Raw genomic sequence first — 15,721 nt, 5'->3', positions numbered from 1 at the left:
ATAAGCTCATGTGGAGACTTGCCATCTTACTTGAAGGTCTCTGTGAAAACCACAGCTATACAATGCACACCATAAGATTTTTAAGGAAAAAGTTACTTAATGCAAAGATTTGACTGGTCAGAAACTCTTAAGCCCAATCATCTGTATCTAGTCCTTATAAGTGAACACCCATGAAGCATGTGCAACAATGGATGAGCATCAGAAACACACCTCCTTATGGAAGACCTGCATATCTGACAGCAAATATTACCACACCATTTTGCAAGATAACTGTGGCCATTTTCTTAAGCATGGTCAATCAGTGTACTGCAATTCAAGCAAAACATAGTCTGTTCTTTGTGGCAGCGTATGTTCTGTTTTTAGTACACTGCAACTCATGTGTCAATGGTGTACACTCCAAAGGAGCATAGCTGCCAACATACTCTTGAGTTCCTGGATTAAAATTGGTCCCAGCATTACAGCATATAAAACATTGCATATAGGCTGGATTTTGGCTTTTTGCACCATTTTCTTTAGTACATACTTGTATAAGCAAACTCATAATGTGTCCTAACAGAGATTTTTGGATACTGCAATTTTCAGTGCCTCGTACATAGGTTTGTTCATAGTGTGAGGTTAGGTTTAAGATTAAATAATATTAGGAACAATAATAAGTAAGGGACTCTCAAATAACATCATTCAAAAAAGAACTAGATAAATCCATGGAGGTTAGATACATCAATACTTATTATCCAACATTTTTAGGAATGGCGTCTCTAGTCTGTTTAGCAGGGGCTGGAAATGGATGACAGGAGAGGGATCACTTGATAATTACCTGTTTCAGTTCACTCCCTCTGGGGCATCAGGCATTGGCCACTGTCAGAAGACAGGATACTGGGCTATATGGACCTTCGGTCATTCTTATGTTAGTTGTTTTAATACCCTAAATGCAGTACTTAATTCAGTATTTGCAAAACTTCCAAAAATGGTATATTTCACTCGTACTCTTTTCGCAGTGATGAATTTGGCATTGCACAACACTATTAACAATATGTTAATATTTAATCTCTTACATTATCTCTTTTCTTGGAAACATAGCTAGTGAGTGGATATAATTTTTTTTATTAACCACTTGACAGCTGGGCTTTTATGTCCCCTCATAGCATCCCTAATTTCATAGGACTCCTTAGGATCAGCCATGACCCATCTATGAAATCACTAGGAAGTCATATAATACCTCATTATCTTTACCACAAACCTCAGATTTAGGCATCATTGGCTGTACTTATGTCTCTTTCAATACCTATACAAATAAACTAATATGTATACAAAAAAATATAAGATTGCACATGTCCCAGTTTAGGAAATATTAGTTCTGGACTTGAGGTTTCATAGATTCATAAGGCTGGAAGAGACCTAGCCAGGGTTTGTCAAGCCGAGACTTAAAAACCTCTAGGGATGGAGATTCCACCACCTCCCATTCCAGTGCTTCACCACTCTCCTAGTGAAATAGTTTTTTCTAATATCAAACCTAGACCTCCCACCCACTGAAACTTGAGACCATTGCTCCTTGTTCTGTCATCTGTCACTACTGAGAATAGCCTGTCTCCATCCTCTTTGGAACCTCCCTTCAGGAAGTTGAAGTCTGCTATCAAATTCCCCCTCACTCTTCTCTTCTGCAGACTAAATAAACCCAAATCCTCATAGGTCATGTGCTCCAGCCCCCTAATCATTTTGGTTGCCCTCCACTGGACCCTCTCCAGTGCGTTCACATCCTTTCTATAGTGGGGGCCCCAGAACTGGACGCAATACTCCAGATGTGGCCTCACCAAAATAAAATAAAGGGGAATAATCACTTCTCTAATTCTGCTGGCAATGCTCCTCCTAATGCAACCTAATATTCCATTTGCGTTCTTGGCTACAGGAGCACACTGTTGACTCATATCCAGCTTCTCATCCACTGTAATCCCCAGGTCCTTTTCTGCAGAACTGCTACTTAGCCATTCAGTTCCCAGCCTGTAACAATGCTTGGGATTCTTCCATCCCAAGTGCAGGACTCTACTCTTGTCCTTTTTGAACCTCATCAGATTTCTTTTGGCCCAATCCTCTAATCTGTCTAGGTCACTCTGGACCCTATCCCTGCCCTCCAACATATCTACCTCTCCCCCTAGCTTAGTGTCATCCACAAACTTGCTGAGTGTGCAATCCATCCCCTTATCCAGGTCATTAATAAAGATGTTGAACAAAACCAGCTCTAGAACTGATCCTTGGGGCAGCTTTTCCCACATCATCTGTCACTAGGTTACCTCCCTCATTTAGTAAGGGCCCCATACTCACTCTGATCACCCTCTTCTTGCTAACATGCCTGTAGAAACCTTTCTTGTTACCCTTCACATTTCTTGCTAGCTGCAATTCTAAATGTGCTTTCATCTTCCTGATAACTCCCCTGCATTCTCAAGCAATATACTTATACTCATCCCTCGCCATCTGTCCAAGTTTTCACTTCTTGTAAGCTTCCTTTTTGTGTTTAAGCTCACCAAGGATTTTCCCAGTAAGCCAATCTGGTCACCTACTATATTTGCTTTTCTTACTGTGCATCGGGATGGTTTCTTCCCGTGCCTTTAATAAGGCTTCTTTAAATTACTTCCAGCTCTCCTGGACTCCTTTCCCCTTCATGTAAGCATCTGAGGGAATCCTGCCCATCAGTTCTCTAAGGGAGTCAACATCCGCTCTTCTGAAGTCAAGGGTGTGTATTTTGCTACTCTTCTTTCTTCCTTTGGTCAGGATCCTGAAACATACCATCTCATGATCACTGTTTCTCAGGTTGTCACCCACCTCTACTTCCCCTACTAGTTCCTCCCTGTTTGTGAGCAGCAAGTCAAGCAGTGCATCGCCCCTGGTCAGTTCCTTTAGCACTTGTACCAAGAAGTTATCCCCAACATTCTCCAAAAACTTCCTGGATTGTCTGTGTACTGCTGTATTGGTCTCCCAACAGATGTCAGGGTGATTAAAGTCCCCCAGGAGAACCAGGGCCTGTGATCTGGAAGCTTCTCTTTGTTGTCTGAAGAAAGCCTCATCTACCTCATCCATCTGATCCGGTGGTCTGTAACAGACATCAACCACAACATTACCCCTTGTTGCTTTCATCTCTAAACTTAACCCAGAGACTCTCAACAGGCTTTATACTCTTCTATGACAGTGCTCCAGTCATGTGAGTCATCCCACCAAGTCTCCGTTATTCCAGTCAAATCATAGTTCTTTGACTGGGCCAGGGCTTTCTGTTTGTTTTCCAGGCTTCTTGTATTCATCGTGTTCATACACTTTAGATAACCAGTTGATTGCCCTACCTTCTCCATTCGAATCAAGGGTCCTCCTTTGTTGCTCCTTCCTCCTTGTGTTTCCCTATCAAAATATTCACCTTTACCATTTTTTGGGTCACAGAATCAGATTAAGCACTATGTCTAGCATTTGAGTAAATAAATCTCCATTCTCCTGAGCAAATTGACATGCTTCATTACACAGTATATGTGGTGGTGACTTCAATATGCTAAATTGCAATACCATGCAATCCTGCTATTACAACTGTCTTTCCTGCATTCTGCCCATTGGTAAATCAAACACATTTGTTCTAACTTGCCCAAAAATGTTTCCTTATTTTCCAGTTCAATGTTGGAACACCTACTAGGCTGAGTGACAGAATAGGGTGATATTAGAAATGGGAAACCTCATTCTCATGCTCATTCTGCAGCAGCTATGTCCATCAGCACCCTCCCAATTTGCCTCAGTGGTGGTAATATGAGGAGCTTTGTGTTAGGTGATGGTTTTAGCTGTCATCATATAGACATGTCTACTAAAAAACCTCCATTGCTTATGACAGTGGTAGAATTTGAGCTGATGGTAAAATATAATGCATAGAATGAGGGATCTGGATCCACAGATAATTGGGAAGACTTGATAAGTTATGGTACATATTTTTACTATAGGTCTTCTCATGTAATAATGCCCTCAATAAAGAGTACCTCAGTTTACAACTAGCACTGGTGTGACTATTTATCATTTTTACCCACTGAACAATATATAAGATGTTTTTACGGATATTTTCCCTCTTTTCTTTTCTGGAGTAAATTATATGTTGCTTGTGTGGCATTTCACAAAAAGTGTTGACTTTTTGTGAAAGAAAAATTAACTTTTATGTATCAAATGGAAGCTCCGGAATGGGGAGGAAGTCTAGTCCAGTTAGCCAACAAAACCTTGTTCTAGTTAACTTTTGTATAGAAACTAGCACTTTGAATTTTACCTCACCATTGAGTTACTTACTTCCCACTGGATCTTTTTCAAACTCCATACCAATGTTAAGATTTTACAGGCACTCAATAGTTAAAACCCTGCAGATCTGACATATATGGGGAGCATTTGGTTCGGTTTCACAGTTTCAGCAACTGTTGGGCCAGTTCAGTTCTGTACCACACTCAAAGAGAAACTGTGTCTGAAAGGCACAAAAGTGATCACAGTATTTGATACAGTACTATTATAATCAGTTTACTATGGTATCATGTTCACTATAAAGAAAAACTCTACTTTACCATGGTGATATGTGAGATGCCAATTTTTCCTTCTCATTACAAAGGAAAATAATTGCAGTACCTCTAATATCACTAGGTGGTAATTGTAGGTAAATGTTGACTTTTTCATAACTGCTGTGGTTTCTTTCACAGCATTTTATAGGGAAATGCTGTTTATACTATTTGTACCAACACTCATACTAACCTTCAAGCAGGATTTACAAGTAACAAAACACCAAGGAGAGAGACAGCATTAATCATGTTGGAATCCTCATGTTGTGTAGTGTTAGAAAATATGAAGTCAATATAAGATCAGTGTAGCTTAAAACCAAGGAGAAGAAAAGTCCCATATGGAACACACTACAAAATTGAGGGTAAAAAGTGGATAAGATAGGGTGGTGATTTTATCCCTGCCAATCCTGAAACTTTTATGCTGTCCTTGAAGGAAATGCTTGTGTGTTTCTGTTGTCTTCCAGATTTTCTAAGGAATTCAGATATTTACTTCTTAAAGGGAAGTTTTCCACAATAAAAGTGGATTTGCTAATAACATAATCAATTTTTTTTTTGGTGAGAGTGACTTAATTTGTGCTTTTAATGGTCAGTCCTGTCCCAAATATGGGAGGTTGAAATATCCATCCAGTCAAGTTTTATTATAATTCTGCTTGTGTGCCAGGATATCTCAATGTTCCTATCTGTGCAAGAGGGTTCTTGTTCCAGCTCTAAAAAGGAAAATTGGCACTAGCTGCTCTTTCTGCCTGTATAAAGGTTAAAGCTGCATATGCAATGGCTTATGAAATATGCAAATATTTCTGGCAAATATGAGATAATCTTGGATGATGATTTCAGCAGTTTTAGAACTGCTGCATAAACCACTTGTGATTATCTTTGGTTTGAACTGACCACAGTTTATTTTTATTGTTGTTATTCATTATATTTGTTTATTGCCAACAACATGCTCAGTACTGTATAAGAGTTAAAATAAAAAAGACATTAAGGCAGGATACCCAGAAGGGAGACGCACTTACTGGTTTGGTTTTAAATCTTACTAGCTCACTTCCAGTACATACAATGCAAGAAGTTAGTCATTAGAAGTCATTGAAATGATAAGAAGTTGATTGTTTGGAATACCACACCCAGAATGTGTAAGAGGAAGAGATACATGGAGCATCAAGTCTGGGGGATGAGGAGGGGAAAGAGTAAGAGAGACATGATAAAAGATTTAATCGGGGAGGGGGGTTGAGCCTTAGCTGACTGGGTGTTGACCATCCCCAGAGAAAATTAAAAGCTGGCTTGGGGAGTCCATGAAAAAAATTAACTTAGAATAGAGGTCCTTCAATTGCTAAAATTTGAGAACCATTTCCCTACATACGTTCAAATACTGACTGAAAAGATGTGGGACTCCTTTGGGACAAAAACAGTCAGTCAGTCTTAATTGTAGACCTTGTTGTACTACACATATGTAATACTCTAGAATTAACATGTATACAAGTCACTGTGCACCATGTTCTGCTCTCAGTAAACAATGGTATAACCCACTGAAGTCAGAGAGGCTGCTCCCACATAGCTGAGAATGGAATTTGACCCAGTATATTTAAAATATATCACGTTGCAAAATATTTTTATTTAACAAATAAAAACAAATTATAGTTCTATAACAGTTTAAATAAGCTTCCTACATTGCTGTATGCATTTTGACATTTATGTGCAATGTGTTTTTAAAATCTATCTAATAATTACAAAGACAATCCATGATTTTGCCAAGTAGGTAGTGTCATTTTAGTAATCACGGATGTAAATGCCTCTTGATCTACAGATACTCCTCCCTGAAATGAAATATATCTCCAAGTTCCTGTACAAGATTAATAGTATTACATTTCTACTTTTAAATAAGCTTTTATTAGGATCATATTTAATGAAGCAACAATCTGCACGCCAGAGGGATTTGGAATAAAATCACAAAGACTAGTGTTCCTTTTTATTTTTCTCCTGTGATATGGAAGCAGAGGAGTGTACAAACCACATTTTCTGGCTCTTGCAGTATGCCTCAATGATTCCTTCTTTTGTTGTAGATTTCATTAAACTGGACACAGTTCTTTAGTGTTGTCTTTCATTTCAGAGACACATGTTGTTTGAAAGGAAACGAAAGAAAAGTGAGATAAATAAAACGGATCTCTCCCAAACATCCCTTGTACTGGGACCCGTTGGTCATCTTCCGTTAGGTCAGCAGTTCTCAATCAGGGGTCTGGGCCTCCTAGGGGGCTGTGAGCATGTTTCAGGAGGTCCACCAAGCAGGGTCAGTATTATACTCGGCAGGGCCAGGGCAGAAAGCCAAAGCCCCCCTGAGCAGGGGTGAAGCCCTAAGCCCTGCTTCCCAGGGTTGAAATGGAAACCTTAACAACTTAACTTTGTGGGGCCTGATGTAACTCCGGGTCCAATTGCCCTGCTTGCTATCCCCCTATTGTTGGCCTTGGCTTTTTATAAGCAGAATACCAGTTAATGAGGCACAGGTGTAGTCTTTATAGCACGTGGAGGGGGGAAGAGGGCCTCAGGGGAAAAAAGAGTTTGAGAACCTCTGTGTTAGGTGACAAATCTGCCTCTACGGTACAACAGCCTGTGTGATTCTGCTGGTTAAGTGGGAGACAGGATTTCAAGAGGGCCATACGGCATGTTTACATTGCCTATGCAGCACAGAGCTCAGTTCCCAGGGAGACCCCCGTAAACTAGCAGAGCAGGACGAGGGAACGTACGGTTACACAGTTCCACCTGTCATCCATATCCCTGCTGAAGGGTGTGTTAATGCTAGAGCAGCTGCAGTGCATAGTGAAAGTACATATAAGACTCTATAGGCCATTTACTGCCTTCGAGCCACCTGTGCAAGTTCTCTGAGTGTCAATGATCTTGAAGAAGCAATTATTTTACTATGTGAGATGAAAGCCCTGAAAGAAAGGCTGCATTTTTAAAGTCTATGGTTACTCAAAGCAGATAGATGGATTTTACTGAAATTTCCAAACTCTTTAAAATTCTACATTTATTTATCCTTATTTATTCTGCAAAAATCCAAGGGGCTTATTTCCAAATGAGACATAAGGACTTAAAACATATATATATATTGATATTGATATTGATATTGGATAACTCTTAGCTATAATGTGATATCATGTCAATTTTTCATTGCAACAGGTACTAAACTTGGACAATGTGTTTCTGATGATGTTCAATTTTTGTTTCCTTATTTCCTTGCAGATATTTATAAACAATGAATGGCATGATTCAACTAGTGGCAAAAAATTCACCGTCTATAATCCTGCAACTGGAGATAAAATTTGTGAGGTAGAAGAAGGGGACAAGGTATGTTTTTACAGCTTTGCCATGAATTTGCTTTCTTTGTATACAATCTAGTCACCTTGCCATTATTCCTGCTATTTATTTCTGAATTCTTTCCTCCCATAATGCCCAGCTCCTTGTTCTCATTGTTCCTTCAGTGAAGATACAAAACTGTGCTCAAGATACACCTGATACAATACAAAAAAATTGGGATACCACCAATTCATCACTGTCTGATTTATTTCAAAGTTGTGCCTAATTTGAAAGCCTTTCTTAACAGTTCTATTCACAGTAAGCCTATGGGCTATGTAATTACAGTTACATTAGGCAGCCACACTAGCCTGCTAGGCATACAACTCTTACATAAAATGTCATGGAATCTTGGTTAATAAGTGGTCACAACTCTGTACATATGTCTTTTGTGACTGATTCCAGTACGATGGTGCTTCTTTACAACACAGTGGGTCATTTAATGCAGATTCACAATGATGAATGCTACCTACTGAATCACCAGCACTAATTTCTGCAAAATTAAGCTGGTTCATAAATTGTTTACCTGTTAAGATTTGATGGGAAGACTGCAAAGCCAGTAGACAAATGTGCATATTTTCCAGGTATTAAAAAAATGCACATATGTACAGTAATTTCAAAAATATGGAACAGAACTCCAAGAACTCCTATATTTTCATAATTTTGTATGATTTTCTATTTGTAAAGACTTTACTTAGTAACACTAGCAAGTTTCAGTGCATATTATCAAGTACAGGGTTATATGTTTAAATATAGTAGGCTCTTTTGTTTACGTAGTTTTAGAACTGATGACCAGAGACTTTTTTTGGATGAACTCTCTAAAAGGAACCCTGAGATGCAAGTGTTATATTTCTAGCTGACAACTATAGAAAAACTTTTAACTAGACCCATGGAAAAATTTCTGATTTTATCTGTTAATGTTTTCATTCATGCAAATATTTGCTCTTGTTTGCCTGTGTGTATGTTCATTCCTGAGCATGTATATATACATCAGTGCACACATTTTTTTCTGTTTCTATATATTTTTCTCATTTGTGGCATCATTTTTGCCTCAAAATGTTCCCATTTTTACTTAGAGAAGTTTGTGTGCAAATAATGATTTTTGTGAATGTAAATTGGTCTGTGGTGAAATTAATAAGAAAATGCACAAAACACTTTTTCAGGGATTTTGCATTTAATTAAAATATTTTGCACCTGTTTTAATACTAAGTACTCAGTCCTGCTTTCACTGTATATTCATAACTCCCTCTAAGTCAACAGCAATATAGTAATGCTTATTGAGCTGAATCTTCAAAGGTGTGGTTTCACTGGGGCTCAAGCCCTCTATTCATGCAGGGTGGGTCTGAGCTTGAGAGATTTATATATAGGCAAGAGGGTTTGATCTCAAGCCTGACTCTGAGGCCAGGCTTACATTGCAGAGTAGACATACCCATAGTTTCACTGTCGCAAAAACTCCTTCGTATTCAACCTACATGTCCCTTTTCTTAATTGTCTCCAATTTCTCCAAGTTTTATCATTTTTTATTGGACCAAATAATGTGTTTGTTATGTCTTCAGCCTTTGAATGCATAGCACAGTTCAGTGCCCTTGTTGTTCATCTTCCCATCCTCTTTTGGTGACCATTTTGTCCTAATACGGTAGAGATCCAGCTTAACTATTCTATTGGCAGTAGAATTCTGTGGATTTTAAGTTACAGGTTTCAGCACTTTACCAGATACCGAGCCCATGAATATGATGCTAGGATTCAGATCCAAGTGAGATTGTCTGACAGGTGTTGAAGCACAAGAGCTGATTGTAAGATACCCAGCAATGAACCGGTTTGCTGTGCAGACTTGGATCTCTTTCTCACAGGCGGCTAAATAAAGTCCTTCATGGGAATGGGTTTCCTATAGTTTCAAGTACCTCAGCAGGACATGTGACATAGGAAGCATTTATTGAACAAATGTTCAATCTACTGTATATTTTAGTTTGTCTGTCGGTCTATCTGTCTGTTCAAAAACTCCTAAATGGTAAGAAATAGGAACACCTCATTTGGTATACAAATTTGTCTTACCATAACTGAAAGCTAGGTTATGATAACTGAAAGCTAGATTTGTCATAGGTTTGGCTATGACAAATCAGGAAAGAGATCTTGGAGTTATCGTGGATAGTTCCCTGAAAACTTCCACACAGTGTTCAGCAGCGGTCAAAAAGGCAAATAGGATGCTAGGAATTATTAAGAAAGGGATAGAAAATAAGATACAGAATATTTTACTGCCCCTGTATAAAACTATGATAAGCCCACATCTTGAATACTGTGTACAGATGTGGTCGCCTCACCTCAAAAAAGATATTTTGGCCTTGGAAAGGGTTCAGAAAAGGGCAACTAAAATGATTAGGGGTTTGGAATGGGTCCCATATGAAGATAGGCTAAAGCGACTGGGACTTTTCAGTTTAGAAAAGAGGAGACTAAGGGGGGATATGATAGAAGTATATAAAATCATGAGTGATGTGAATAGGGTGAATAAAGAAAAGTTATTTATTAGTTCCCAAAATAGAAGAACTTGAGGACACCAAATGAAGTTAATGGGTAGCAGGTTTAAAACTAATAAAAGAAAGTTCTTCTTCACACAGCGTGTAGTCAACCTGTGGAACTCCTTGCCACAGGAGACTGTGAAGGCTAGGACTATAACAGAGTTTAAAGATAAGCTAGATAATTTCATGGAGGTTAGGTCCATAAAAGGCTATTAGCCAGGGGATAGAAATGGTGTCCCTGGGATCTGTTTGTCAGAGGCTGGAGAGAGATGGCAGGAGACAAATCGCTTGATCATTGTATTCAGTCCACCCTCCCTGGGGCACCTGGTGCTGGCCACTGTCGGCAGACAGGCTACTGGGCTAGATGGACCTTTGATCTGACCCAGTATGGCCGTTCTTATGTAGGTAAGAGTTGGTTGTGCCAGGAAAATGGGATATGCCTAGAATGGGGTATCTCATAATACCATCAGAAAGGAAACAGAATCACCAGGCAAGTGAAACTGGCTAGCTGGGAGTGCTCCCTCCCTTCCTATTCAGTACTGCCCCAACCCTAAGCCTCCCACCCTCCAGTTGCCTTTAGGAAGGGCAAGGGGGTTAAGCCCTCCTCTCCTCCCCCCTCCTCCCCTCTGCCCCATGGTACGTACGGGGATATTGCTAGCTATTCTTCTTCATCAAGGAGTGAGGGGAAAGTGCACAGTTTGCTTCATTCCTCACTTCTAGCTGGGGAGCACAGGGAGCAGATGAACCTGGACCTGCCCTACCCTACCCAGGGGGACATGCACCTCTCCCCGTGATATGTCCACTGGAGAGGCACTTCTCACATGGCCCCAAGCTGCTGTGGTGAGAGAGGGGTGGGGGAATCCTCTCTCCCTGTGGCAGCCTGCATACTGAACCCCTCATCCCCCGCCCTATCCCAGGCAATGATGTAAATGAAGCATGCACATTTTCATTTTATTTTCAAAAAAAAAATGAATTGAGTTAAGGACCTGAGCAATGCCAGGTAAATCTTCTAGTGTAATATAAAGCAAATGCATATCTATAACAAGTGTTTTTTTAAACACCTAAAAATACTTTTTAGGTTGCACCTCCTTAAACTGGGAGTTTCTGGTCTGGGAACATCTGTGGGTGTTCCTGGACAACAGGACCCAAGAACAGGGATGTCTGGCAGCAGGGCTGGAGCGCAGTAGCAGGGACTCAGCCAGGAGCCCCCTGGAGGGGGGATGGGCAGCATGGCAGGGAGCTCCAGCCCAGGAGTGGCGATGGAGAGGTCCAACCCCAGCCCTCCAGCCCTAGGCCCTGCTCCAGAGCCCCAGCCCCAGACATGGAGCCAGGAGACTGCAGACCTCTGGCCATGGTGCTCTGGCCCCAGCAGCAGTGGAGCCGGAGGCAGCTAGGCAGCCCCAGACTGGGGCAGCAGTGGGACCAGGCTGGACCCCTAGTCAGGGGGCAGTAGAGCAGCATGATCCATGACAGGAGGGCCTCTCCTGGTCCAGCAGATCCCCTCATTTGGGATCGGTCAGGTCCCAAGAGTGTCAGAACCATGGAGGTCCAAGTTGTAGTAAATCTGGCCCTATGAAATCTGGTCTTGGAATTTTTCATTCTTGTTCTTCTCCAGTCCAGATGGTCTGCAGCTTCCTTTCTTATTCCTATGTCCTTACCCAAAGAATGGCATAACCACTCTTGATTGTCCAGTTGTATCTCACTGGCACTGTAGATACTTCTGATGTAAAGTGCCACCCTTTTACCTCTTCTCTGTTTAATCTTTAAATATCAACTTACATCGCAGATCAGGTTGGCCTGATATTTGATCATCTTCAAATTAAATTACTCATGACCTGCAACTGTTCACTTAACATAAGAAACTCTTGTAGCTTTCATTCTTTACACGCCATCTAACAACTCATTAAATAAAGAGATAATGCTGTGCAGCACACAGGTTTGCTTCATGTCCAGTAACTTTGTAAACTAATGTGTAATGACAACGGCTATTAACTAAATTGTCCAGTGAAATGTACAAATCTAGTAAATTACATAGTCATTGTAAATGCAATATTCTAGAGCCTAGACTTTAGATAACGAGCCAAGAGATTTTAGGAATTTAATTTGTGTGTACAATGTAGCTAACAAAGAGCTGTACATTGCCTTTCAGTGGTGTTTTTTTTTTAATGAAGATTACAAAGCACAGATACATATGTGGGTGGGAACTGTTTTCCTTTCAGTTAGATGGCTCTTTCAGGCTACGCTTACTAATCCAGAAGGCCCCTAGTAATAATAAAGCATGACTACATTTATTTAACAAATGGTCAGTGAAATGTAAAGTAAATGCACATTTATAACAAGTGTATAAAAAAAAACCTAGTAAGTCTGGCCCTGTACACTGTCTCTTGGTGAAGATTTCCATATTACATTTAGTGTCATACAAGCAACAGAGCACGCGTTTATATTTTTTTGCTCAAAAGACTTAATTAGTTGAATTTTACTTTAGCTTTCTGGTTTCATGAATTCTTATTAGCTATTTTGGAATAGGTAATAGAAAAGATCCCTGAAAAAATAAGCATTTTATCATATATAGATTATAAGCATCTATTATCCTTAGGCTGATAGGCACCATAAAATTAAACTGTGTTATTATTTTATACAAGTTTTCTGAGGCACTAATATCTGATCGAGCACATGGAAGAATGGCATGAACATATTTGCATTCTCAAAGCAGGACCACATTAAGGGTATGTTAAGCTCCATAGGATTGTAGGATGGATATTCTCTCATTCTGCTGGGCATCTCCTCTAGTGTTCATGTTGAGTGAAGTAGTGGGGCATAATACTGTAGAGATACTGTGTACGGTTGTCTTTTACACACTTGCAGGAGAATGTTAGGTCTAGATCAGTAGTGGAATATACTCCATCATACAGTGTATATAGTTTTTTTAATCTGTGATGAGTAAAGTATAAAATGACAGTAGATTAAATCCTTTTCCCTGCACAATGTCCACATACATGGGCTATGCATGTGGTGGTTCCACTGGTTTCTTGGGGAAGGAATCGTCTCCATCAGGCTACCAAATACTAACAGAACTACCTCTGAGCATTATTGTAGCTTCAGTATTCCCCACAGCTATTGTGCCTGTCCCATGTAGGTGGGATTGATCAAAAGAGCTACATGGTCATTAATCCACAAGCTCCACACACTCCTTTCCTATATTCTGCCCCCAAACCTCATTCTGACTTAGGCCCAGAGTGCCCCTGGGGAGCTGTCTGTGCTGTGATGGTAAGTACCCACTACATGAAGATCTTGCCTGCATAGAAGGTCTGTAGTAGTTCTCTTGCTTTCTGGACTTTCCATGGCTTGATTTTGTCCTTCACTAAGTTATTCAAGAACAATTCAATATCAGCAATCAATAAAGATTACTTTTGGTTTTTTTGGCCTGGCTCTTCTTTTACAACAATTTTATCCTCGTGTTGACTTCAGTAGAGATACTCTTGATTTATACCATTGTGAGAGGAGAATTAAGCAAATTACAGCGTAGGACAAATTTACAGAAGGAGCTGCTAAAATTATTCATGCAAAAATTTGCTACAAACAGATTCCTACTTTTTCTAGAAATATACCTTAAAAAAGCCCAAAGGGCTGAACTGAACCTTCATTTGTATTTTACGTGGAAAAGGAGCAGCAGGATGTACAAAATACAACAGATTCCCGGATAGTGAAAATCATGTCTATCTGATTGTTTAATTGCTTGTTTTGTATCCTAGAACACCTGCCATGTAGTTATAATTTCATGAAATGAAATATACTTTGCTCTATTGTTATGAAAGCCAAAAGATTAATAATAAACAGAACTATAAAAATGGCTATAGGCTGACAAGTTAACATGTTTAATATAGACACTGTACCAAGATTGTAAAGTGTTTAGGGTTTCTAATTAAAACCTGGTTAATTATTCAGATACTTCCATGAGTTAGGGTGCTTAGGTCCTGCACTTACTATTACAAAACTATTATTTGTTTTCCAAAGAATACATCTGTGTTCATTAGATCAAATATTTTAAAAGACATATTTTGAACCTGGCCTTAACCAAGCCTTGGAGGGTTTTATGTCCAGAAGTTTGGCTACATTAGACATTTAGGTGCCTCATTGTGAGTACACAGGCAGTTACCTGGACACTGAGGGTGTGTCTAGACTACATGGCTCCATCGACGGAGCCATGTAAAGTAGTTTACTCGACATAGTCAATGAAGTGGGGATTTAAATAATCCCCGCTTCATTAAAATAAAAATGGCCGCCACACTGTGCCGACAATCAGCTGATCCGGCACAGCGCAGCAATCTAGACGCAGCGTGGTCGACAGAGGCCATTATTTAAATCCCCGCTTCATTGACTATGTCGAGTAAACTACTTTACATGGCTCCAACGACAAAGCCATGTAGTCTAGACGCACCTGGAATAGATTGAGTTACCCCAGTAAATAACCATGGAGCCTAAGTTTTTGAAAACTTAGACTTAAAAGTGGAGTTCCTTAATATACTTTTATTTATGGGCCTTTAAGACTTCATGTATTTCTTATATCACTTTATATAATGGGAGAACTTTTGCAAACATAAAATGTTTGTTCTTTTCTAATTAGACTGTAAACTGTTTGCAAGATGGTTGACATGTTGTATATTTTCCGCAAAATATAGCATGCTTACAAATGAAAAATAAACAGGATTAGATGACAGAATCAAATATCAATCAATTAACTCTCCACGTTCACACATAGGAGGATGTAGACAAAGCTGTTAAAGCAGCAAGGAAAGCTTTTCAGCTTGGATCACCATGGCGTACTATGGATGCTTCAGAACGAGGAAGGCTCTTATATAAACTAGCTGACTTAATTGAAAGAGATCGTCTACTCTTAGCTGTAAGTATAACATGTTTACAGAAAGAAGGGAAATAGTGGTCTTATATTTATGGCCTGATTTTCAAATGACTCAGCATTGATGGAGAAGTTGGTGCTCAGGCCTTCTCAAAAATCAGGCCATGTCAGTGTTTGTTTTTATCCATTTCTATGACTTGATCATTTTGTATTGCTAATTGTCAGGTTCAAATGCCCAGTACATTTGTACCCTCATTCAGCCAAGCACATAAGCAACTTGCTCAGCTTAAAGTCATACTTAGATCACATCATCATCCATGTAACTTCAATGTTATTTAAGTAAGTGCTGAAAATTGCTAAATCAAGGCCAAAAGGCAAAGCTCCCTCTTCAAGAACTACGATGGGCACAACTTAAAAATGGAAGGAATTTTGGATTTCATTAACATAGAATTTTCATC

General features: G+C 39.6%; 1 protein-coding gene across 1 annotated transcript in view; it reads left to right on the top strand.

Moving 5' to 3' along the window:
- The window catches only part of ALDH1A1 (aldehyde dehydrogenase 1 family member A1), a 49,198-nt gene that overhangs the window by 5,162 nt on the left and 28,315 nt on the right, over positions 1-15,721 (top strand). The window contains exons 2-3 of the mRNA XM_006137823.4: positions 7,785-7,889; positions 15,168-15,308. Coding sequence (XP_006137885.2) covers positions 7,785-7,889; positions 15,168-15,308 — 246 coding nt within the window. The remainder of the gene's footprint in view (positions 1-7,784; positions 7,890-15,167; positions 15,309-15,721) is intronic.

This window comes from Pelodiscus sinensis, chromosome 6 (assembly GCF_049634645.1).
Source record: "Pelodiscus sinensis isolate JC-2024 chromosome 6, ASM4963464v1, whole genome shotgun sequence".
Lineage (NCBI taxonomy): Eukaryota > Metazoa > Chordata > Testudines > Trionychidae > Pelodiscus > Pelodiscus sinensis.
The sequence above is the reverse complement of the archived record's forward strand: the minus strand, read 5'-3'. Positions and strand labels throughout refer to the sequence as shown.